The sequence below is a fragment of the Cherax quadricarinatus genome, unplaced genomic scaffold, assembly GCF_038502225.1.
Source record: "Cherax quadricarinatus isolate ZL_2023a unplaced genomic scaffold, ASM3850222v1 Contig17, whole genome shotgun sequence".
Classification (NCBI taxonomy): domain Eukaryota; kingdom Metazoa; phylum Arthropoda; class Malacostraca; order Decapoda; family Parastacidae; genus Cherax; species Cherax quadricarinatus.
Window position 1 is genome coordinate 505230 of NW_027195043.1, and position 27285 is coordinate 532514.

Below are 27285 nucleotides of genomic sequence, written 5' to 3' on the forward strand. Positions count from 1 at the left end.
GCCTGTACATTGCAGAGTTACTTGTTTGCACAGAACTCCTTAATGCCTCAAATGATGTAGTGGAAGTTTTAGCAGTAAAGGTCGAGAACCAAAACCTAGTCATTGTGGTAGTCTACAAGCCTCCAGATGCAACATCCCAGCAATTCCAGGAACAGCTGTTAAAAATTGACCACTGTCTGGAAAATCTTCCAGCTCCTGCACCCAACATCTTGCTCCTGGGGGATTTCAACTTAAGGCACCTAAAATGGAGGAATATAGCAAATAATATTGTTGCAGTAATAACACCAGGAGGCAGCTCTGATGAAAACTCACACTCACACGAGCTTTTAAATCTCTGCACAAAATTCAATTTAAACCAGCAAATAATAAAGCCTACTAGACTGGAGAATACACTAGACCTCATCTTCACTAACAATGATGATCTGATAAGAAATGTCACCATATCAAAAACAATATACTCAGATCACAACATAATTGAGGTTCAGACATGTATGCGTGGAGCCCCAGACCGACATAATGAGACTAGTCACAAGGGAGCATTCACCAAATTCAACTTCAATAACAAAAACATAAAGTGGGACCAAGTAAACCAAGTCCTAACCGATATAAGCTGGGAAGATATACTAAGCAACACAGACCCCAACTTATGCCTAGAACAGATTAACTTGGTGGCACTCGATGTATGCACATGGCTTATTCCTCTAAGAAAAAGGAGGAGTAGTTGTAAAATAGAAAGAGACAGGCGCTCCCTTTACAGGCGACGGAAAAGAATAACAGAGCGGCTAAAAGAGGTCAAAATATCTGAAATGCGTAGGGAGACACTGGTCAGAGAAATAGCAAGCATCGAACTTAAGCTAAAGGAATCTTATAGGAGTCAGGAATCGCGGGAAGAACTAAAAGCCATAAATGAAATCGAAAGAAACCCAAAGTATTTCTTCTCCTATGCCAAATCAAAGTCGAGAACAACGTCCAGTATTGGGCCCCTACTTAAACAAGATGGGTCCTACACAGATGACAGCAAGGAAATGAGTGAGCTACTCAAGTCCCAATATGACTCAGCTTTTAGCAAGCCGCTAACCAGGCTGAGAGTCGAAGATCAAAATGAATTTTTTATGAGAGAGCCACAAAATTTGGTTAACACAAGCCTATCCGATGTTATCCTGACGCCAAATGACTTCGAACAGGCGATAAATGACATGCTCATGCACTCTGCCCCAGGGCCAGACACACGGAACTCCGTGTTCATCAAGAACTGCAAGAAGCCCCTATCACGAGCCTTTTCCATCCTATGGAGAGGGAGCATGGACACGGGGGTCGTCCCACAGTTACTAAAAACAACAGACATAGCCCCACTCCACAAAGGGGGCAGTAAAGCAACAGCAAAGAACTACAGACCGATAGCACTAACATCCCATATCACAAAAATCTTTGAAAGGGTCCTAAGAAGCAAGATCACCACCCATCTAGAAGCCCATCAGTTACACAACCCAGGGCAACATGGGTTTAGAACAGGTCGCTCCTGTCTGTCTCAACTATTGGATCACTACAACAAGGTCCTAAATGCACTAGAAGACAAAAAGAATGCAGATGTAATATATACAGACTTTGCAAAAGCCTTCGAGAAGTGTGACCATGGCGTAATAGCGCACAAAATGCGTGCTAAAGGAATAACAGGAAAAGTCGGTCGATGGATCTATAATTTCCTCACTAACAGAACACAGAGAGTAGTCGTCAACAAAGTAAAGTCCGAGGCAGCTACGGTGAAAAGCTCTGTTCCACAAGGCACAGTACTCGCTCCCATCTTGTTCCTCATCCTCATATTAGACATAGACAAGGATGTCAGCCACAGCACCGTGTCTTCCTTTGCAGATGACACCCGAATCTGCATGACAGTGTCTTCCATTGCAGACACTGCAAGGCTCCAGGCGGACATCAACCAAATCTTTCAGTGGGCTGCAGAAAACAATATGAAGTTCAACGATGAGAAATTTCAATTACTCAGATATGGTAAACACGAGGAAATTAAATCTTCATCAGAGTACAAAACAAATTCTGGCCACAAAATAGAGCGAAACACCAACGTCAAAGACCTGGGAGTGATCATGTCGGAGGATCTCACCTTCAAGGACCATAACATTGTATCAATCGCATCTGCTAGAAAAATGACAGGATGGATAATGAGAACCTTCAAAACTAGGGAGGCCAAGCCCATGATGACACTCTTCAGGTCACTTGTTCTATCTAGGCTGGAATATTGCTACACACTAAGAGCACCTTTCAAGGTAGGTGAAATTGCTGACTTAGAAAATGTACAGAGAACCTTCACAGCGCGCATAACGGAGATAAAACACCTCAACTACTGGGAGCGCTTGAGGTTCCTAAACCTGTATTCCCTGGAACGCAGGCGGAAGAGATACATGATTATATACACCTGGAAAATCCTAGATGGACTGGTACCGAACTTGCACACGAAAATCACTCACTACAAAAGCAAAAGACTTGCCAGACGATGCAACATCCTCCCAATGAAAAGCAGGGGTGTCACTAGCACGTTAAGAGACCATACAATAAGTGTCAGGGGCCCGAGACTGTTCAACTGCCTCCCAGCATACATAAGGGGGATTACCAACAGACCCCTGGCAGTCTTCAAGCTGGCACTGGACAAGCACCTAAAGTCAGTTCCTGACCAGCCGGGCTGTGGCTCGTACGTTGGTTTGCGTGCAGCCAGCAGCAACAGCCTTGTTGATCAGGCTCTGATCCACCAGGAGGCCTGGTCACAGACCGGGCCGCGGGGGCGTTGACCCCCGGAACTCTCTCCAGGTAAACTCCAGTGTGACTTATTTCCATTGGGGTCCTTTTACCTTATGATTATAATATAAAGGTTATAATATCTTATTATTTTATTATCATACTAAAAGACTATCAACTGCACAAGGGTCATTAAGACTACAATACGAGTCATTACTAGAAATAAGGTAAAATTACACGTGTGTGACACGCCGACTTTCTTGGGTTATCCTGGGTGGCTAATCCTCCGGGGTTAAAAATCCGAACGAAATTTTATCTTAAAAAATAAGAAAGTCATTCCCCTTCTTTTCTGTAGCTACATTCATCAGACACCTTTTGGCACTGTTCTTGAACTGGTTCATGCTATGACTGGCATTGACAAGTGCAGGCAGTCTGTTCCATTTCTTTATTGCTGTACAATAAAAGGTGTTTGAAGCCTGGCCACTGACTCGGGATTCTACAAAGTTGTGGTCTCTCCCCCTAGTACTATGATTGTTTTGGTTCCCAACCTTGACAAAATTGGCAGCAAAATATTCTGGACACTGTGAGCAATTTAATAAACATATTTTAGCTTCAGTTGTTTTACTCTGTCTTCAACATTCAGCATATCCAGCTGCTGTAATTCATTCTGGCCTACATGCTCCCTTGGACCCAGACCCAGGATGAATCTTACAAGTTTGTTCTGGGTGATTTGCAGTCTATCTTTCAGTTTTTTTTTTTTTTTTGTCAAGGCAGAGTACCATGAAGAGCAAGCGTAATCCATATGACACCGTATAAGGGCTAGACATAGGGTCCTGCGAGTCTCAGTAGGTAGACACTGTGTTTGTCTATAGAGGAACTTCAATCTGGCATTCGCTTTCTATACTACATTGTTCTCTATCAATTCTCCTCACATACATGGGTCAAAGGGGATCCCTAGATATTTTACTGATTAAACCAAAGTGATGGGCTCCCATTACACTGGACATTAAAATTATTTACCCTTTTCAGTTTATGTTTCGTGCCAAAGAGAATATCTTTAGTTTTCCCTAGGTGTAATGATAGTTTGTTGTCTACTAACCATTTGCTGCAGGACTCCAGTTCCAGTGTTAATACATTAGCTATATCTTGTGGGTCTTTACCTGACACTAACAGAGCACTGTCATCTGCGTACAGTAGACATGTCATTCACATAGCATAATAATAAGGAACCCAGAATACTACCTTGGGGAACTCTACATGCTATCGGCAGGGGTTCTGATTGCGTTTTGTTGATTTTGACAATTTGTCTCCTGTTGCTAAAGTAGGACTTAAACCAGTCTACAGAACCTATACCGACAGCTTGAAGTTTCTTAAATAATATTTTGTGGCTGACAGTATCGAAGGTCTGTTGCAGGTCTAAGGTTACCATACCTATGAGGTTCCCCAATGACATTTCAGTTCTCAAGTAATCCATCAGATTAATTAGGGAGGTGTCGGTTAAGTAAGATCTTCTGAAGCCTGATTGATAGCTATGGAGAATGTTGCTGTCATTAAGGTGCTTAACTACTTGACAGTACACCGCCCTCTCTAGATTTTTGGATATTATTCTGAGTATACTAACAGACCTATAGTTGCTTACATCAGACCTACTATTTTACTTGAAGATAGGAGTAACTCTGGCCTCCTTGAACCCCTCCGGTACGGTATTAGTGGTGATGGACAAATTATTATGTGAGCAATAGGGATTGACAGTTCAGAAGCCCCATCTTTTAAGAACTTAGATGGGATGTTATTCGGGCCTGCTTATTTCTTTTTGAATAAAGTCATGAGATACACTTACAGGTTGACAATTGTTTGGGGTTACCCCTTTATTCGTATAGTATGTTTGAAACTTATCAGAGTCTTTGTTAAAGGTATTTGATGCAGCTGGTAATTTACTTACTTCATTGTCTGCATCGCTCTTGGGCCGTGTAGACCCCCTTGCCTGACGCTCCTCAGTAACCTGATAGCAGTGGTACGAGGAGGTGTTGTGCATTCGCTGCCTGGATGAGGTAGAGTGCGGTCTTGCTTTGCACTCCTCTACTGTTTTCCCAGACGAGCTACTCAGTCAACAACATGGCGCCAGGTGTGCGCAGGAGAGTGAATACTGTGGGCATTGAACTCATTAGTGGGGCTTTAACGCCTACGTCAGTCGATGTGTTATTGCCCAAAATTATAAGAGAGACATACGGCATCAGAGACGAGGATTTATATGGACTGGCACTGAACGGTGTATATAGAATTTTCGTGAAAGTGCTAACTGCTCAAGTATACGAGGCTTTGGTTGATCGTTACGAAGATGTCAGCATTAACGTAACACCGGCAGTGAGGGTCAAGTTGACGGATGTATCACGACATTATTCGTGGGTTAAGCTCCGCAACGTGTCTTTTGAGGCTGATGAGGTAGATATTCGAAATGTATTCGAACGTTATGGAACTGTACATCTGGCCCAACCTGGCAAATGGGTAAAAGGAGCTTACACAGGATTTCCTGAGGGTTCTTTTAATCTCAAGATGACGCTAAGGCATCCTATACCCTCGTATGTATATCTCGAAGAGTTTAGAACCCACGTAATGGTAGTGTATGCAGGGCAGAGACGTACGTGCCGACTGTGTGGCGAATATGACCATATGGCGGCAGACTGTGGCAAGCGGAGTATGGCTCCTGGGCCGGCAAGGGGCGGAGCACCTGCGCATGAGCACCTGATGCCTAAGGAAGAACGGGGGCAAGGAGGAGGGCGTGGTCGCATGTGGAGTGAAGAGGTAGTGGCTCCTCCTGTGGAATCGGAAGAAGGGGTGATCCATGAATCACCTGGCCCATCAACAGTGGCTCCTGGGCCGGCAAGGGGCGGAGCACCTGCGCATGAGCACCCGATGCCTAAGGAAGAACGGGTGCAAGGAGGAGGGCGTGGTCGCATATGGAGTGAAGAGGTGGTGGCTCCTCCTGTGGAATCGGAAGAAGTGGTGATCCATGAATCACCTGGCCCATCAACAGTACAGTTGTCAAGTGAGGAGGTGCAGGAGGGCGCAGCAGTGAAGGCTATTGAGGAGGAGTTGGAGACGGTGATACAGGCTATGTTACAGTCTACGGAGGTGGAGAGTTACAGCGAACAAGAGCCTGGGATCAGGGCAGAAGGTGTGTGCGGGGAAGGGGAGGATCAGGTGGCACCTGTGGTGGACAGTGCGAGTGCCATGGAAGGACATGGAGGCGGATTAAGGGTGGTAGAGGTGGAAGTCCATTGTGCTGGCTCCCAGGACTCAGATATGGAAACTGAGGGAGCTACAAGGAAAAGAGCAGCAGCGTCAGATTCGGACGATGTTCTGACGCCGGCGCAAAGGCCGGGGAAAAAGATATGGGATTATGGTTCCCAGAGTGACTGCGAGAGGGCCACAATAGAAAGGGGGGGATGGTTGGGAAGGAGTGTGGAGTCTGTGGCAAAGGCGCAGTCCAGGGGAACGATCTGAAAGGGAAGAATCTTGACATGAGGCGGGGAAGGAAACCTTAAACTGGCCTCAGGTGTGTAACAATAAATATTAATGGTCTGTGTGATGGTGTTAAACGGGAGTGCTTCAGGATGTTTTTGAATAGGTACAAGGTTGACGTAGCTTTTGTGCAGGAGCACAATTTTAAGCTTGGTCGTGAATTAGTGGTGCCTGGGTATCAGGCTTATGTGTTGCCGTCTGAGCGTTTAAAAGGAGGAGTGGGTGTGTTGATCAGGGAGGCGAGCCCGTTTGTATTGCATAGGAAAGAGGGGGGGAGGGGGGAGAGTATTACGTGTGGAAGGATGGTGGATGGGAGAGAGAGTGGCGTTTGTGTGTGTGTATGCCCCAGCAGAAAGTGACGTGAAAGTGAAGGTGGATTTTGTGTGGGAGGAGCTCGTGTACTACCTACGCACGTTACCATCTGTGGCGATTGTGCGGGGGGATTGGAATTGTGTAATTAAGAGGACAGACGTGGAACCCAGAGGAGCGGGATATTTTTCCTCAGTCTTGGGGGGCCTGCTTAGAGATCTTCAGTTACGTGATGCTTTCGGGGGAGGTCTGTGGGAGGTGGAACATACGTTTATAAGAAGGGGATATGCGGCTCGTTTGGGCAGGTTATATTTATCTCAGAGGGTTTTGGTAGTGTCTTTTAAAACTATTGAGATGGTGTCTTCCGATCATAGGGCGGTATTAGTGGAGGCGGGATGGGATGCTTTGGCTCGTAGGCAGGGAAGTTATTGGAAACTGAACACGATGGTTTTGGGGGATAGGGAGGGAGTGGAAGCGTTTGCAATATTTTGGGAACAGCTCTGTGCAAACAGAAGGACTGAGGAAGATGTGGTAGGATGGTGGGATAGTGTGGCTAAGTTAAGAATACGTCAATTTTATGTGAGGGAGGGCAAACGCATTAATCAATTGCGGTATGGTTTGTCAAATTATTTAGAATCTAGATTACGGGATTGTTACGAGGGGGGGGGGCGGTGGCCGGGGTGTACCCGGTGGAGGATATACACATGTTGAAGGACAGGATACGGGATTTGCAAGAAGAACGTTTTGCAGCCGTACGGGTATAGGCGGGGTTGGACGAAGTACTCTGGGGCGACAAGCCGTCAGCTTGTGTGCTGCGAGGACAGAAGGTACGACAGCGAACGACTACAATACCGGGTTTGCAAGTTATATCTTCTGTGGGGGATTTTAGAGAGGGTCAGGTATTAAGGGACACCAAGGGGATGAGTGCATATGCAGATAGATGGTTTGAGGAATACGGGAAAAGTAGCGGGGTGGATGGCGAGGTTCTTGGGAAGGTATGTGAGTATGTGCCGTGCAAACTGGGGAGGAGTGATCGGGAGGCACTGGGTGGGGTCATTGAGGAGGGGGAAATATGGAGAGCCCTTATGGACATGAGGAAGGGTAAGGCACGCGGGATCGATGGTTTACCAAGCGAATTTTATGTACAGCACTGGGGTCTGCTTAGGGGTTTCCTAGTAAGGTTAATGAATGCCATGAAAGACGGAGGTAAGATGGGAGAATCTCAGGCAACGGCGGTGGTGGTATTGGTCCCAAAGGGTAAACAACAGAGTACCCTTCGGGATTACCGAGCCATTTCGTTGCTTAGTGCTGATTATAAATTATTTACGAAAATTCTTGGGAATCGGCTTAAATGTGTTGTGGGGAGGGTCGTGTTTGAGTCTCAGTTGGGGTTACCTGGTAGGTCAATGGGCGAGGGCCACGGGATTATCAAGGGGTTCCTGGAGGACATGGAAAGGGGAAGAGGGGCGTTGGTGGCGTTGGATTGGCAAGGGGCTTATGATAGGGTGGAAAGAAAGGCTTTGAGGGATATTCTCCTACGACAGGGGTTTGGCGAAGAAATAGTGGGGTGGGTGGATACGTTGTACTCAAACGCGAAGGTAAGGGTGCAAATCAATGGGTGTGTGGGGGGGGAGTCAACATGGAGCGGGGTCTTCGGCAGGGATGTCCTTTATCACAAATATTGTTTGCATGTGTTCAGGATCCCTTTTATAGGATGGTGGAGGATCGTCTTAGGACGGGGGGGAGGGATGGTGAGCTGAAGCCGTGGCCTGGTTTGGTGGGCTATGTTGATGATACCACTATTTTGGTAAGTGAGGAGACACGGTTAGGACTTTTGGGGGAAGTTGTACACACTTTTGGGAGAGCTACTGGGATGAAGGTAAATCTGGAAAAGTCAATGATCATGGGGCTGGGAGAGTGGGCAGAGAGATTAGATTGGGGATGTGATGTTGTGCAGCGGAGGACCGGGAGTCTGAAAATCTGCGGTGTCATGTATGAGGCTGACCTGAGTGCTGCAAGGGTTAGCAATTCGAATAGGATGGTGGAACAGGTGCAGCGACGGTTGGGAATGCTGCGACCTCACCATTTAACCCTTAGGCAACGTGCAATTGTCATCAATGTATTACTATATAGTAAAGTCTGGTTTGTTTCGGCTGTGATGCCGTTAACAGGAACGGCGATCACGAGTATTCTTAGAATGGTGTTCAAATTTTTGTGGGGTTCAGGGTGCAACTGGTTGCGAAGGGAGGTAGTGACATTGCCGGTATGTAGGGGAGGGTTGGGTTTGTTGGACTTGAGAAAGCGCGTGAAATGTGTGTTTATTAAGAGGGAAGTGATGAGTGCAGGTGGATGGAGGGAGGGTCAGCTAGATAAGGTACATGCTCACATGAGGAAATGGTATGGAGGGGCGGAAATGAAGGAATGTGAAACAGTGTTACGCGCTTTAATGTTAGCCAGGGAACCGGGAAAAGTAAAGTAAATCGTTAGGGGGATATGTATTATTATTATTATTATTATAATCAAAAAGAAGCGCTAAGCCACAAGGGCTATACAGCAGGGGGATATGTAGTGGCGCCAGTTGAAGGGATCTACCGCATGTATGCATGGGATGTAATATGGCGAAGATTTAGTAAATTAAGGATACGACCTAGGGCGCGTGAGGTTATGTACCATTTCCTGCATGGGATTTTGCCAACGGGAGCGATGCTCCGAGATAGGAGGGTTATTGAGGGTGGGGGGTGTGGCAGATGCAGTGGGGAAGAGACTGCGTATCATGTCGTCTATTTTTGTGAAGGTTTGGAGTGCATCAGGGTATGGATGAGTAAGGTAGTGGTGAGGGTGGGGGGTCAAGGTGTGTCGGTATTGCGAGCGTTGAGTCTTGATATGAGTGGTGTGGATGAGAGTGTGGTAAGAGGTTTAGCATATGTCATCGTGGACTACATATATGTTTTATGGGGTATGAGGGGGAAGGTGGGTGGGGATGTGATGAGAAGGACTTTGGCGGCGACGTTTTATCGAACTTTGTGTCGCAATAGAGACATTTTTGGGAAAAGGTGGGAAGAGTATTTTTCTGAGGGTTATAGAGGACTAACAATAGGGAATTTATTGGCGTTATAAGGGGCTTTAACTGCCGGGGTGAGTAGGTTGGTAAAAGGGGGGGGGGGGGTTCAGGGGATTTCAACGGGCTCACCTCCTTGGGTATGCAGTGATGTGGTTGGGTGTGATTGGAGGTACTAGTGTGTGACCAGATGAGAGGTTGTGCAAGATTAGTTTTGCTTAGTTCCCTTGATGGGGAAGGTGTAAGGAGCAGATTAAATATATAACATGTATTAATGTATAACCTATAAATTATATAACATGTATATTTCTTTGGTAGCGTATTATGTTCCACTTGCACTGGTATTGCAATTGAATTTGAATTTTTCTTGAGAGGGTTTTCCTTTCACTATTTCCTTGAAGCACTGAGTTATTTTTGCCTTTTTTGTAACGTGGTCCAGCATCAGTTTTGACGTAATTACCTATTATTGTTATTCTTATTTAAGGTATTGTAATTTTGGTAGTCCTGTACCATTCATGGTTGTAAATAATGTTTCCTCAAGTGACATGTGTCATAATAATCCTAAATTGAGGATAATTAATGTCATGATTATTCAGGTTGGTGATGGGGTTAGTTTTCAATGTGTGTGTGTGAATGGGGGAGGAGGGATGATGGGTCACCTGTGTTGCAGCACAGGTTTCTTAATAAGGCATATTGTAGATCTGGTGTAATTTGTCGCGAGTTGTATTACGGGTGATTGTCATTAAGCTTGGTGCATTATTGTGTTGAGGTTGTAATTTTAGGAGTTTTATTTATAGCCATTTTGTGGCCTTTGTTATTATAACTTTATTCCTTCTTGAATTGTGGTATGTTTTAAAAACTTGTATATAGTAGACTGTCAGATGTTGCCTGGATTGTTTTGTGTTTATATATTGTTTTATTGATGTTGTCCTTGTTCAAGTTTTTTTTAATTTTAAGTGAACAAGGGAATGTGGACTGTATTCATTGGTGGGGAGAGGGGACTGTAAGTAATAAAGGGTAGGTACCATTATATCTATGAACCCTTGTGTACTTGTGAAACAATGTACGTACGGCAGTCTGTAGGTTTTGTTAAGTTTATTTTAAGGGCCTTATGTATGTGCTTATTCAGTAGATTGTGTAGTGAATGTTATTGTTCATCATCAGTGTCAGTGTTACATATTAATATATGTACCTATAAATATTTGTACATGAAGTTTAAAAAAAAAAAAAAAAAAAAAAATGTTTTTCAGTCAGTATTTCTTTGCAACATTATCAATGTAAAGGTTGAGACATCATAGTTGGGAGGTAAATGATATGTGAAATTAAATTAGGTAACATCCATTGATTGTAGTAGGTTGTTAGGTTGTAAATAGTGGGGTGGTTGGATAACCACCGGGGGAGGGGGGTAATATGTCTGTGTGTAATATGTTCAGTGCAATGAATTGCATGGTCTGTAGTGGTCGATTACATTCTGAATGTGGGAAGAAAATCGATGTATCTGAGGGTACAGATTATGTAACATTTCGAGGAATGTGTAGATAAGTGTTGTTCATATTGTGTAATTCTGTTGGGTAGCTCCAACAGGTTTGGTTTAAGTGATTGGATGAGGGAACAGAGAGGGGGGGGGGTTGTACCCACACGGAGTTGTAAGTGTGGTGTGTAATGTTAGCTGTATGTAGGATTATGTTTATGTTATAGCCCTACATGAGTTTTATATATTATATTTTTTGTAATATCATGTTTTAAATAAAATATAAAAAAAAATTACTTACTAGTGTTGATGCAACAGATGTGTAGTAGGAATTAAAACAATTTGCCACCTTAGATGTTTCGTGGCATACCTCGTAATCGATAGTGAGTACTATGTTAGACCTATCTACTAGTTTATGGCTATACCCCAACTGTTTTAGTTGTAGCCAGAGCTTTCTGGGGTTATGCTTATACTCTTCAATTTTTGAGCAATAGTGCTTTGCCTTTGCTCCTTTTTTTAATTTTCCGAAACTGTAGTGCCTAATAGGTGTTTAATGTGTCTATGTGGGTCAAAAATGTATTTGAAAATAGGATAGAACCAGGAGTTCCCTTTGCGCATGCGCGGATGTGCTGGGGTTGAGGTCGACTTGGGGCATGGGAGAGGCGGGAGTGTTTTGAATGAGTGAGGAGGCTGGGAAAGCATGGAACCAGGAAATTGGCATTCATGGCGGCCTAAGGATTAATATAGGCCTCATTTCATAATAGGAAGTGTCGTAACTGTTCCTGGTGGAGAGTGAGGGAACGTGATTTACGGGACCACCGTAATAGAGTGGTAAAATGAGTGAATAAGGGTAGGACCGGGTGACTGGCGCGTCACCATGGACTGTGTCCCGGGGAAAATTACCCTTGGTTTAATCATCACTCATCGGTCTCAGATCTTAATGGAGTGATCTCTAATGTGTATAATAATTATGAGACATTAAATCGTCTTGTGAATTGTAATGTAATTAATGATAATAACGCTAAGTTAAGAGAATGCGTGAAGTGAAATAAGTCGCCTTGCTCCGAGTGAACACGCTAGACCTCGTTGTTCCCGAGACGAGGAAAGTGAAGTTCATTGAGTCACGACTTCTAAACCAGGACAAACCAACGGATACCTCGTCCTGCTGGAATGAGAACCGTGTCGGTGTAACAGGACATCGAAATGTGGTGGTGAATGGAGGAAATAAGGATTATCAATCACCCACAGTTAAGTAACCCTTCTAGTTATAACAGACTGATACTGGCCAGTTAGGAATGTTGTAATTGGATAGGTTATGAGTGATCCAGCTACATCAAGTGACCACCAGAGAATATCTGGTAAGTGGTGGGATTATGTACAAATGTTTTTCCTTGATGGATATATCCATGTGTAACCTACCCCCCCCCTTCATTCAGTTACACTAATATAATCTATACAGTCCACAATTAATTAGTAGCACCGTACGTGTGGGTGCTATCCAATCCATACTGGTCTCAGATAGATATGGATAAGATTGTGAGGTCGAAGGGACCACCTCCAGCGACCAGGGGTGGTTAAGTTTTCTCACATGTCTACACGGGGTGACTACGGTAAACAATATGGTTGTCTCCCAATGAGATTACTTGTATGTATATAATGTTGAGGTACATACAGGTAATCACCCCTAGAAAATTTTCCACATCTGCCCGCTGGTCCTTCGAACCGGATGCAATCAGTGAAAAAATTAATTGAATTAATTACTTAATAATTAAGTGACTGATTGAAGGAAGTGGGTATAGGGTACACAAGTTTAATCGATCGTGTGGTGGATGATAATTAGCCCAATTAATTGCTAGCACATGTGTGGCTAGGATTTATACAAGAGTAAAGTGCAAGAATTACTCTTACAAGGCGCCTAACTAAGTTGTATAATCAGTGATTAATAATTCTCTAACCATGACTGGATCTGATGGAGTTAATGTGGCTGACAAGTCCGTGAATTTTAGAGTAATGAAAGCATCATTACAGGCTATTAAAGGCCATGTGACGAAGGCATTTGATTTAATGAATCAAAGAACCGTGAACCCTAATAAATTAAAGTTATACTTAGACACTTTAGAGAGTAGATTTGATTGGTACAAATTGTGGTTTAAAGACTGTGAAAGAGATCTGCTGGAGAATTGTGCAGATGGAATGGAAATGAATGTTTTAATTAATCAACATTACGAATTGGAAGAAAAACTGTCTTGTAAAAGTAAGGCTTTGAATAAATTAAAGGGTGTAAGCCAGGCAGTTGATCAACCTATTAATGCAAAGGGTGTGTTTGCCAAAACCTCCAGAGTACGGTCTGGAGGAAATCAGACTAGGTCGGCAAGAATTAATTGTTCAATTGCAGACCAGTCAGCCAAACAGTTCTAAGGATATAACACATAATGACTCTGAAGTATCTGTCAAGTCTCAAAAGGGAAAAATAATCCCAGTGGTAATAATCATAATTAAGAGTTAAATAGGCACATATCAAGTGACAGGAATCAGTAATAGTGGTTCCTCACATCAAGGTAAGAGGAATAAGTACCTCAGTAAGGGTAACCCAGTTAATAAGAGGTCAGGCAAGGAAAGGAGAGACTGTCTCTTCTGCAAGGGTACTCATTTCACTAAAAATTGTAATGCCTATAATTCATGGGATATTAAAGTGGAAAGAATGAAAGAACTTGACAGATTTATCAGATGTCTAGACAATCATAATGTAAAGGATTGTCATACCAAATTGAACAGTTGCTATCAATGCAACAAGGGAAGGCACCATACAGTTATGTGCAGGGTTGTATGTGATTCTTATAATAATGGTGACAATAATGATAATGTTAATAACCCTGACACTACAGTGACTGATGTAAAGGTTGCAGCTAATGGCAATAATGATGGCCTAGCTGAGGTAGCCTTGCTGGTGTTGGATGTAATAATTCAGGATAAAAAGCATAAATTCAAAACAATGCGGCGTCACTCTCCTCAACACTGGTACGGGCCATGTAATATATGGCAGACTACCGCCTAGCAATAATGACTAGAGGAAGTAGTAAATACAGTCACGGTGTCTTACTCATAAAAGGTCAACCCAGTACAAGTATTCTTCTATCAAGGATGATGTTGAACCAGTCTAATTTGTGGGAGCTGGACAGCATAGGGATTAATATAAATGAGGAAAGTCCAAATGATTCCTTTACTCAGGAACAATACCTGAAGGATGTTAAATGTGAATCTGGACATTACTGGGTGCGACTTCCGTGGAAGCTCGACCGTCCAGAATTATCTACTAATTATAGGATGACGTATGGACAGTTAACGGGCCCAGTTCTGCGAACTGAGCAAGACACCAAAATTGTTGACTGCTTATAATGATATAATTAATAAACAGTTAAATAATAAATTGTTCTTACTTCAGGCGACGATAAATGCACACCTTAAGTGCACAGGTGGTCCACTGAGCGAAGTAATTGGGTAAATAATCTTATGTGGACAATTTCCGGGTGTGACGTCAACTGAAGAGGAACTAATGAGGATATGTGAAGGGGTTAATGAAATAATGCAGTAATGTGCTGGGGCTGACTTGGGATAATGAGAGAGACTTGTTATTGTTAAAGTCTCATAATTCCAGTATGTCCAATAAATTAACCCCGGGAGCATAGGCTTATGCCCCTGAGAGAATGGAACAGTAATTAGTCCATTTTGAGGGATCAATAAATATGGATGGCCATGGAGTTGAAGTGTCTATATGCAGTAATGTGCTGGGGCTGACTTGGGATACTGAGAGAGACTTGTTATTGTTAAAGTCTCATAATTCCAGTATGCCCAACAAATTAACCCCGAGAGCATAGACTTAGTGTCACACCTTACAATAAGAGGGAAATTGTTAATACCAGAAGCATGGAGGCTTGAGTGTGCTTTGCATGGAGCCCTACCTGAGGAGTTAACAGGTGGAAAGAATTAATGGGTGATAATGTAAATACCAATGTTGGAGTTCCCAAGCCAGGTGGCCAGTGAAGATGGGAAAATTGTACTCCACATTATGTAAGTCGTTTAGCAACGACCTCCGCCCGGCCGCAGTGTAGAAAATATTTTAATTTTCCGAAGCTATAGCGCCTAATAGGTGTTTAATGTGTCGATATGAGTCAAAAATGTATTTGACAATAGGATAGAACCAAGAGTTCCCTTTGCGCATGCACGGATGTGCGGGGGTAGAGGTCGACTTGGGGCATGGGGGAGGCGGGAGTGTTTTGAATGTAGTGAGGAGGCTGGGAAAGCATGGAACCAGGAAATTGGCGTTCACGGCGGCCTAAGGATTAATATAGGCCTCATTTCATAATAGGAAGTGTCGTAACTGTTCCTGGTGGAGAGTGAGGGAACGTGATTTACGGGAGTCCTGGGAAAAATTACCCTTAATTTAATCATCACTCATCGGTCTCAGATCTTAATGGAGTGGCCTCTAATGTGTATAATAATTATGAGACATTAAACCGTCTTGTGAATTGTAATGTAATTAATGATAATAACGCTAAGTTAAGAAATCGGTGAAGTGAAATAAGTCGCAATTGCTCCAGAGTGAACACGTTAGACCTCGTTGTTCCCGAGACGAGGAAAGTGAAGGCTTACTGAGTCACGACTTCTAAACTGGGACAAACCGACGGATACCTCGTCCTGCTGGAATGAGAACCCTGTCGGTGTAGCAGGACATCGAAATGAGATGGTGAATGGAGGAAATAAGGAGTATCAATCACCCACAGTTAAGTAACCCTTCTAGTTATAGCAGACTGATACTGGCCAGTTAGGTATGTTGTAAATGGATAGGTTATGAGTGATCCAGCTACATCAAGTGACCACCAGAGAACATCTGGTAAGTGGTGGGATTATGTACAAATGTTTTTCCTTGATGGATGTATCCAGGTGTATCCTACCCCCCCCCCCTTCATTCAGCTAAACTAATATAATCTATACAGTACACAATTAATTAGTAGCACCGTACTTGTGGGTGCTACCCAATCCATACTGGTCTCGGATAGATATGGATAAGATTGTGAGGTCGAAGGAACCACTTGCCGCGACCAGGGGTGGTTAAGTTTTCTCACACATCTACACGGGGTGACTACGGTAAACAATATAGGGTTGTCTCCCAATGAGATTACTTGTATGTATATAATGTTGAGGTACATAGAGGTAATCACCCCTATAAATTTTTCCACCTAATTTGCGGGGTTTTCTATATAGTAGTATGTCATTGATGTCAGCTATGGTCTGTATACCTTGTAGATGTACTTGTAGTAAATAAAGATATTATCATTGTTAAAGCTGCTTACGCTTTAGAGTTTTCTCTAACTTATTTCAAAAGAAATTCATTAGTAACAGAGGCACGATTTGCGGGCAACTTAGATTTAATGTTCATTGAGGATTTTTTTACAGATTATTAATTACTGAAATTTATTAAACGTAATATAACCCAGGAAAACCATGCAGTGTTGTTTATTGGTCATTTCGGAGGATGTGACCCACAATGCCTGTTCACGTAACTGCTGCTAGGTGAACACGTACAAGAGAGTTCATAATATTAATACCTTTATTTACTACACGTACATGTACAAGGTATTACCTGGAGTTTACCTGGAGAGAGTTCCGGGGGTCAACGCCCCCGCGGCCCGGTCTGAGACCAGGCCTCCTGGTGGATCAGAGCATACAGACCATAGATGATTTAATTACATACTACTGTATAGAAAGCCTTGCTATGCAGAGTATTTTGGACAAATTAGGTCACTTTTGCTCCAGGATGCGACCCACACCAGTCCACTAACACCCAGGTACCCATTTTACTGATGGGTGAACACAGACAACCGGTGTAAGGAAACATGTCCGATGTTTCCACCCCTTCGCCGGCAATCGAACCCGGAAACTTGCCGTGTGAAGCAAAAACTTTTGCCACCAGGCCACGGGGCATGTGTACAAAATTAATGAGTAGTAGTCATTTTCTTACGATATCCATGTTGAGAACAGATATAAAAGGCTAGAGAACTTGGCAGCATTATTTTCTTGTCACACATCAATGCCAGTTGTTTAACACACTTGACCTATAAGATAAGATTTCGTTCGGATTTTTAACCCTGGAGGGTTACCCAACCAGGATAACCCAAGAAAGTCAGTGCATCATCGAGGACTGTAACTTATTTCCATTGTGGTCCTCAATCTTGTCCCCCAGGATACGACCCACACCAGTCGACTAACACCTAGGTACCTGTTTGCTGCTAGGTGAACAGGACAACAGGTGTAAGGAAACGTGTCGGAATGTTTCCACCCGCCGGGAATCGAACCCGGGCCCTCCGTGTGTGAAGCGGGAGCTTTAGCCACCAGGCCACCTGTGTCTTTCAAGAGCTCACAGTGATGGTACTGTAGCTATATACGCTGGAATTTTTTAGTGATTCCAGGAGAGCTCTGTTATATTCAGAAAAGAATTTGGGATAAGCCTAAAAAAGCATGTCAGCTACATCATAGAATAGGGAATCCAAAGTGCTTTGCGGTTATGATTATTATTAGTAGTACTAGAATTATTAATTATTCAGGAGTAATCGCTAAACCCGTAGGGATCCACAGGGCCAGGAAAATGAGAGGTGGTACAGTTTCTGAAATATGTTTATGGTTGCTTAAAAGGAACGGGGACGGGGGTGTTATAACCTTTCTACTACACAAGGGTCATTAAGGCTGCTTGTTACCTGTTCACCACTCAAGAATACTTAAATATCTGAAAAAAGCATTACTCTTAGCATATATACAGTGAGAGACATAAGTTTATTCAGGTATACACAAATACAGTTACACAGATTATCATACATGTCAGCATGTGTGTAAAGTTCCTGGGATTACACAAAAAAAATCAGTGACTTATTTCCATTACGGTTCTTTTAACCTCTGTGTGTATATTTTATGTCCAAAGGAGCTATATCAGGGCAAACTTGTTTAAATAATCTAGGAGAAAACAGTACAATATTATGGATTCGACCATAAAAGAACATAGTTATTTCATGAAATAAGTATTGAAAGTTATAAAGAACATTACAGACAGTTACAAAGCATATTTTTATAAATACATTTCATATATATAACAGTAAAAGAACTCTTGCCTGCACCAGGACATTGGCTAATAAATGGGATTTAAAGCCTACCGATTGTAAGGTCATTAAAGTTACATATAAAACTGTTCTCTATCAGTCAAGAATACTTTAAACCTTAAAATCGTGACTAAAGAAAACTGTGGATATTCTCTGAGGGAGACTTCTTACTGAATATATTTTCTTACCAGACTGAGGCATGTAGAACTCTATTGACCACTTCAACTGACTCTACAGTCAACTGTATAGAAAAGAATACCTCTCATGAAGACCTTTCAACCCTAGAAGTATTACAGATGTACTGTGTGTGCGTATATATATATATATATATATATATATATATATATATATATATATATATATATATATATATATATATATATCGTCAGGCACAGCTTTCTGACAGGTCTTGATGCTGTGATGACCGTCCATTAGGAGCATCCGAAGGTGGTATCATAAGATTGTTGATGACTTTGCTTCATGAAGTTACTGAGTTAAGTCGGCGCCTCATTGCAGCTGCGCCCAGATCATCGGGTGTTCTAGCGCCTCTAGAAGGGATGTAAAACTTAAACTTGACAAGAGCGTGAGGAATATATAAAAAACCTGAGGTGGAGGAAACCTTATGAGAGGGGAGCAATTGACTTTAGATATCTTACCGCCATCAGTACGGGCAATGGAGGCAGGAGTAGCCGCCCACCCAAAGCTGGATGGTTACCTGGAGGTTACCTGGAGGTTATTCCGGGGATCAACGCCCCCGCGGCCCGGTCCATGACCAGGCCTCCCGATAGATCAGGGCCTGATCAACTAGGCTGTTACTGCTGGCCGTATGCAGTCCAACGTACGAGCCACAGCCCGGCTGATCCGGCACTGACTTTAGGTATCTGTCCAGCTCTCTCTTGAAGGCAGCCAGGGGTTTATTGGCAATTTCCCTAATGCATGATGGGAGGCTGTTGAACAGTCTTGGGCCCCGGACACTTATGGTGTTTTCCCTTAGTGTACCAATGGCGCCCCTACTTTTTATTGGGGGCGTTTTGCATCGCCTGCCCAGTCTTTTACTTTCGTAGGGAGTGATTTCTGTGTGCAGATTTGGGACCATTCCTTCCAAGATTTTCCAAGTGTAGATTATGATATATCTCTCCCTCCTGCGTTCCAAAGAGTACAAGTCAAGTGCTTCCAAGCGTTCCCAGTAGTTAAGGTGCTTGACAGAACTTATACGTGTAGTAAAGGATCTCTGTACACTCTCTAGATCTGCGATTTCACCTGCTTTGAATGGAGATGTTAATGTAGAGCAGTATTCCAGCCTAGAGAGAACAAGTGATTTGAAAAGGATCATCATTGGCTTGGCGGCTACTCCTGACGGGACACTCCATCATAGTGGATCAGAGGTTGTATGCATTTGAGGCAGTACTAGGGTCCTTCCACTAAAGCCTTCTTGGCTATAGCTATCACCGTAGGAGAGTATGAGTGGCCGTATGTTGGACTCTGGATATGCTGCTGCTCTCTACTGATTTGTCTGCGATGGTGTTGTTAATTCGTGAGTAACTAATCCATATACTTAAATTGGTATTTTTTTTCCTCTTCGACACCCTTAATATTGAAGTTTGATGTAAGTATTGGACTTAATAGGTAGAGAAGGTAGGTAACCCAGCAATGAAGCAACAATTTTCAATCAATCGTAATTATGACTGGGGACGTGGTGTGGGGGAAGGGGTGTAAGGCACTGCAGCAGCAAAATCATCACTAAGTTTTGGACCAAAATCGTCAGGTTGAAGAGCTAGGTGACCGAGTAGTGATTTCATCGTTCAGTCTGGGATCAAAGTCGTTAAAGTGGATGAAGTATTAGGTCCTGCAGTGAAACTATCGTTCAGTTTAGGAGGAAAGTCGTAATGGATGACGGAGAACAAGTCTGTGTTCCAGTAGTGAAACTGGTGTTCAACTAAGGAAAAAAGTCTTCAAGGACGATAAGAAAGACGCAACAAATTAGGGAAATGTCGGAAGTACCAAGTGAAAAAGTTGGCTGGTTGGTGGAAATAATTTGGACGCTGCAGAGGAGAAGGATGCCAAGGGCCTGGTATAGGCTTCCAAGGTTTGCGGAACCTCTCAGGGTATAACATCTGATTTTCTTTAGTCGGTAGACTCTTCCAAAACTCGAGAACCTGCAATGAAATTAAGATGGAGTAATTGACATTAGATGCCATAGTATTTTCTGCATATAAAGGTTGAATGAAAAACCAGAGATAAAAATTTTGAAATATTGAAATAGTGATCAACTGAAAATTTGACAGATCTCTCTCTCTCTCTCTCTCTCTCTCTCTCTCTCTCTCTCTCTCTCTCTCTCTCTCTCTCTCTCTCTCTCTCTCTCTCTCTCTCTCTCTCTCTAATACATACACACACAAACATACATATATACATTTATAAGAGCTTATATGACTCAGTTTAATCATATGTTAAAGGTGAATTCTAGCAGGCCTACCTATCTGGAGGGTCTATCTGGAGGGTCTGTCTGGAGGGTATTCCGGGGATCAATGCTCCCGCGGCCCGGTCCACGACCAGGCCTCCCGGTGGATCAGAGCCTGATCAACCAGGCTGTTACTGCTGGCCGCACGTAGTCCGACGTACGAACCACAGCCCGGCTGATCCGGTACTGACTTTAGGTACCTGTCCAGCTCCCTCTTGAAGGCAACCAAGGGTCTATGCATGGTGGGAAGCTGTTGAACAGTCTTGGGCCCCGGACACTTATGGTGTTTTAGTGTACCAATGGCGCCCCTACTTTTAATTTGGGGTATTTTTCATCGCCTGCCCAGTCTTTTACTTTCGTAGGGAGTGATTTCTGTGTGCAGATTTGGGACCATTCCTTCCAGGATTTTCCAAGTGTAGATTATGATATATCTCCCTCTCCTGCGTTCCAACGAGTACAAGGCAAGTGCTTCCAAGCGTTCCCAGTAGTTAAGGTGCTTGACAGAACTTATACGTGTAGTAAAGGTTCTCTGTACATTCTCTAGATCTGCAATTTCACCTGCTTTGAACGGAGATGATGTTAATGTACAGCAGTATTCCAGCCTAGAGAGAGCAAGTGATTTGAAAAGGAACATCACTGGCTTGGCATCTCTCGTTTTGAACGTTCTCATTATCCATCCTATCATTTTCTTTGCACTTGTGATCGTGGCACTGTTGTGATCCTTGAAAGTGAGATCCTCAGACATTACTACTCCCAGATCCCTTTTTCCGCTCTATTGTATGGCCAGAGTTTGTAGTATACTCTGTTCTAGTTATTATCTCCTCCAGTTTTCCATAACGGAGTAGTTGGAATTTGTCCTCATTGAACATCATATTGTTTTCCGTTGCCCACTGGAAAACTTGGTTTATATCTTCTTGGAGGTTAACCGTGTCCTCAATAGATGACAGTCTCGTGTAGATCCTGGTATTGTCTGCAAAGGATGACACGGTGCTGTGGATTGCATCTCTGTCTATGTCTGAGGATGAGGAACAGGATGGGGGCGAGTACTGTGCCATGTGGAACAGAGCTTTTCACTATGGCAGCTTCCGATTTAATTCTGTTGACCACTACTCTTTGTATTCGATTGGTTAGGAAGTTGAAGATCCATCTCCCCACTTTGCCAGTTATTCCTTTAGCACGTATTTTGTGAGCTATTACGCCATGATCGCACTTGTCAAACGCTTTTGCAAAGTCTGTGTACATTACATCTGCATTCTGTTTTTCTTCCAGTACATCCAAGACCATATAATAGTGATCCTGTAATTGTGAGAGGCAAGAACGACCTGCCCTGAACCCACGTTGCTCTGGATTGTGCAGAGTTTGGGAATCCAGGTGATTTGCAATTCTGCTTCTTAGCACTCTTTCAAAGATTTTTATAATGTGGGACGTTAGAGCTATTGGTCCATAGTTCTTAGCTAATGCTTTGCTGCCACCTTTATGGAGTGGAGCAACATGAGCCTATTGGCTCATGTTCGGCAGGTTCTTCTAGGACCAACTCAATATAACCAAATGTATTAGGACTAGTAGATCATCAATGAAAGTTTTCAACTCTCTTGTCAAGCTTAAAATGTGCTACATATAAACTAAATAATGTTGATCTTAATACTACTGATTGCGAAAAGGATTTAGGATTTCTGGTTAGCAGTAATCTAAAACCAAGACAACAGTGCATTAGTGTTCGCAATAAAGCTAACAGAATTCTTGGCTTCATATCTAGAAGTATAAATAATAGAAGTCCTCAGGTTGTTCTTCAACTCTATATATCCTTGGTTAGGCCTCATTTAGACTATGCTGCTCAGTTCTGGTCACCGTATTACAGAATGGATATAAATGCTCTGGAAAACGTACAGAGGAGGATGACAAAGATGATCCCATGTATCAGAAATCTTCCCTATGAGGATAGACTGAGGGGCCTGAATCTGCACTCTCTCGAAAGGTGTAGAATTAGGGGGGATGTGATCTAGGTATACAAATGGAGAACACGAATAAATAAATGGGATGTAAATAGCTTACTGAAAATTTCCAGCCAAGACAGGACTCGCAGTAATGGTTTCAAGTTGGAAAAATTCAGATTCAGGAAGGATATAGGAAAGCACTGGTTTGATAATAGAGTTGTTGATGAGTGGAACAAGCTCCCGAGTACAGGTATTCAGGCTAAAACGTTGTGTAGTTTTAAAAATAGGTTAGATAAATACATGAGTGGGTGTGGGTGGGTGCGAGTTGGACCTGACTAGCTTGTGCTGCTGGGTGGGTCACTGGGCTAATCCGGGGGGGGTGGTCATTGGTCTAATCCGGGGGGGGGGGGACATGGACCTGCTCCGCATGTGTCAGTAGGCCTGTTGCAGTGTTCCTTCCTTCTTATGTTCTTATATAGCTATATACATTTATGCATATGAAACCGAAACCACTCAGTCGTTTATATATACATATAAATACTCATATATATATATATATATATATATATATATATATATATATATATATATATATATATATATATATATATATATATATATATATTTTCAACAAGTCGGCCGTCTCCCACCGAGGCAGGGTGACCCAAAAAAGAAAGAAAACCCCCAAAACGAAAATACTTTCATCATCATTCAACACTTTCACCACACTCGCACATTATCACTGTTTTTGCAGAGGTGCTCAGAATACAACAGTTTAGAAGCATACACATATAAAGATACACAACATATCCCTCCAAACTGCCAATATCCCAAACCCCTCCTTTAAAGTGCAGGCATTGTACTTCCCATTTCCAGGACTCAAGTCCGACTATATGAAAATAACCGGTTTCCCTGAATCCCTTCACTAAATATTACCCTGCTCACACTCCAACAGATCGTCAGGTCCCAAGTACCATTCGTCTCCATTCACTCCTATCTAACACGCTCACACACGCTTGCTGGAAGTCCAAGCCCCTTGCCCACAAAACCTCCTTTACCCCCTCTCTCCAACCCTTTCGAGGACGACCCCTACCCCGCCTTCCTTCCCCTATAGATTTATATGCTTTCCATGTCATTCTACTTTGATCCATTCTCTCTAAATGACCAAACCACATCAACAACCCCTCTTCTGCCCTCTGACTAATACTTTTATTAACTCCACACCTTTTCCTAATTTCCACACTCCGAATTTTCTGCATAATATTTACACCACACATTGCCCTTAAACAGAACATCACTGCCTCCAACCGTCTCCTCGCTGCTGCATTTACCACCCAAGCTTCACACCCATATAAGAGTGTTGGTTCTACTATACTTTCATACATTCCCTTCTTTGCCTCCATAGATAACGTTTTTTGACTCCACATTTACCTCAACGCACCACTCACCTTTTTTCCCTCATCAATTCTATGATTAACCTCATCCTTCATAAATCCATCCGCCGACACGTCAACTCCCAAGTATCTGAAAACATTCACTTCTTTCATACCCCTCCTCCCCAATTTGATATCCAATTTTTCTTTATCTAAATCATTTGACACCCTCATCACCTTACTCTTTTCTATGTTCACTTTCAACTTTCTACCTTTACACGCATTCCCAAACTCATCCACTAACCTTTGCAATTTTTCTTTAGAATCTCCCATAAGCACAGTATCATCAGCAAAAAGTAACTGTGTCAATTCCCATTTTGAATTTGATTCCCCAAAATTTAATCCCACCCCTCTCCCAAACACCCTAGCATTTACTTCCTTTACAATCCCATCTATAAATATATTAAACAACCATGGTGACATTACACATCCCTGTCTAAGACATACTTTTACCGGGAAGTAGTCTCCCTCTCTTCTACACACCCTAACCTGAGCCTCACTATCCTCATAAAAACTCTTTACAGCATTTAATAACTTACCACCTATTCCATATACTTGCAACATCTGCCACATTGCTCCTCTATCCACTCTATCAAATGCCTTTTCTAAATCCATAAATGCAATAAAAACTTCTCTACCTTTATCTAAATACTGTTCACATATATGCTTCAATGTAAACACTTGATCTACACATCCCCTACCCACTCTGAAACCTCCTTGCTCATCCGCAATCCTACATTCTGTCTTACCTCTAATTCTTTCAATTATAACCCTACCGTACACTTTTCCTGGTACACTCAGTAAACTTATTCCTCTATAATTTTTACAGTCTCTTTTGTCCCCTTTCCCTTTATATAAAGGGACTATACATGCTCTCTGCCAATCCCTACATACCTTCCCCTCTTTCATACATTTATTAAACAAAAGTACCAAGCACTCCAACACTATATCTCCCCCTGCTTTTAACATTTCTGTCATGATCCCATCAGTTCCAGCTGCTTTACCCCCTTTCATTTTACGTAATGCCTCACGTACCTCCCCCACACTTACATTCTGCTCTTCTTCACTCCTAAAAGATGGTATACCTCCCTGACCAGTGCATGAAATTACTGCCTCTGTTTCTTCCTTAACATTTAAAAGTTCCTCAAAATATTCTCGCCATCTACCTAATAACTCCATCTCCCCATCTACTAACTCCCCTACTCTGTTTTTAACTGACAAATCCATACTTTCCCTAGGCTTTCTTAACTTGTTTAACTCACTCCAAAATTTTTTCTTATTTTCATTAAAATTTCTTGACAGTGCCTCTCCCACTCTATCATCTGCTCTCCTTTTGCACTCTCTCACCACTCTCTTTACCTTTCTTTTACTCTCCATATACTCTGCTCTTCTTATAACACTTCTACTTTGTAAAAACCTCTCATAAGCTACCTTTTTTTCTTTTATCACACCCTTTACTTCATCATTCCACCAATCACTCCTCTTTCCTCCTGCCCCCACCCTCCTATAACCACAAACTTCTGCCCCACATTCTAATACTGCATTTTTAAGACTATTCCAACCCTCTTCAACCCCCCCACTACTCATCTTTGCACTAGCCCACCTTTCTGCCAATAGTCGCTTATATCTCACCCGAACTTCCTCCTCCCTTAGTTTATACACTTTCCCCTCCCTCTTACTTGTTGTTGCTACCTTCCTCTTTTCCCATCTACCTCTTTCTCTAACTAGCTACAACTAAATAATGATCCGATATATCAGTTGCCCCTCTCTAAACATGTATATCCTGGAGCCTACCCATCAACCTTTTATCCACCAATACATAATCTAATAAACTACTTTCATTACGTGCTACATCATACCTTGTATATTTATTTATCCTCTTTTTCATAAAATATGTATTACTTATTACCAAATCTCTTTCTACACATAGCTCAATTAAAGGCTCCCCATTTACATTTACCCCTGGCACCCCAAATTTACCTACTACTCCCTCCATAACATTTTTACCCACTTTAGCATTGAAATCCCCAACCACCATTACTCTCACACTTGATTCAAAACTCCCCACGCATTCACTCAACATTTCCCAAAATCTCTCTCTCTCCTCTACACTTCTCTCTTCTCCAGGTGCATACACGCTTATTATAACCCACTTTTCACATCCAATCTTTATTTTACTCCACATAATCCTTGAATTAATATATTTATAGTCCCTCTTTTCCTGCCATAGCTTATCCTTCAACGTTATTGCTACTCCTTCTTTAGCTCTAACTCTATTTGAAACCCCTGACCTAATCCCATTTATTCTATACATATGTCGTGCCGAATAGGCAGAACTTGCGATCTTGTCTTAAATAGCAACGCTCATCTTGCCATATAGGACAAGTGAAAATTTGTGTATGCAATAATTTCGCCAAAATCATTCTGAACGTAACGAACAAAATATATTTCACTGTGTTTGTTTAGTATTAAATTACTGTAAACAAATCTAAAATATATATAGTTGGGTTAGGCTAAAATAAATTGCTCTTGTTATAATAAGGTTAGGTAAGTTTTCTAAGATTCTTTTCGAGCAAAATTAAAAAAATTTACACTAACATTAATGAAAAAAATATATCTTTAAACGTATAAGAGAAAATTTTAGAAAGGACTTAATTTTAAATGAGTTCTTGCTAATTGACCAGTTTTATACATTCGGCACGACATATATATATATATATATATATATATATATATATATATATATATATATATATATATATATATATATATATATATATATATATATATATATATATATATATATATATATATATATATATATATTTATTTATTTATTATCACACTGGCCGATTCCCACGAAGGCAGGGTGGCCCGAAAAACAAAAACTCTCACCATCATTCACTCCATCACTGTCTTGCCAGAAGGGTGCTTTACACTACAGTTTTTAAACTGCAACATTAACACCCCTCCTTCAGAGTGCAGGCACTGTACTTCCCATCTCCAGGACTCAAGTCCGGCCTGCCGGTTTCCCTGAATCCCTTCATAAATGTTACTTTGCTCACACTCCAACAGCACGTCAAATATTAAAAACCATTTGTCTCCATTCACTCCTATCAAACACGCTCACGCATGCCTGCTGGAAGTCCAAGCCCCTCGCACACAAAACCTCCTTTACCCCCTCCCTCCAACCTTTCCTAGGCC

At 42.3% G+C, this 27285-nt stretch overlaps 1 protein-coding gene across 1 annotated transcript in view; it reads right to left on the bottom strand.

Moving 5' to 3' along the window:
* LOC128704496 (venom carboxylesterase-6-like) overlaps window positions 1–27285 on the bottom strand; it is an 81812-nt gene that overhangs the window by 3871 nt on the left and 50656 nt on the right. The window contains exons 11-12 of the mRNA XM_070079794.1: window positions 20258–20412; window positions 4102–4277 (exon numbers count right to left, since the gene is read on the bottom strand). Of these exons, the coding sequence (XP_069935895.1) occupies window positions 4102–4277; window positions 20258–20412 (331 nt within the window). The remainder of the gene's footprint in view (window positions 1–4101; window positions 4278–20257; window positions 20413–27285) is intronic.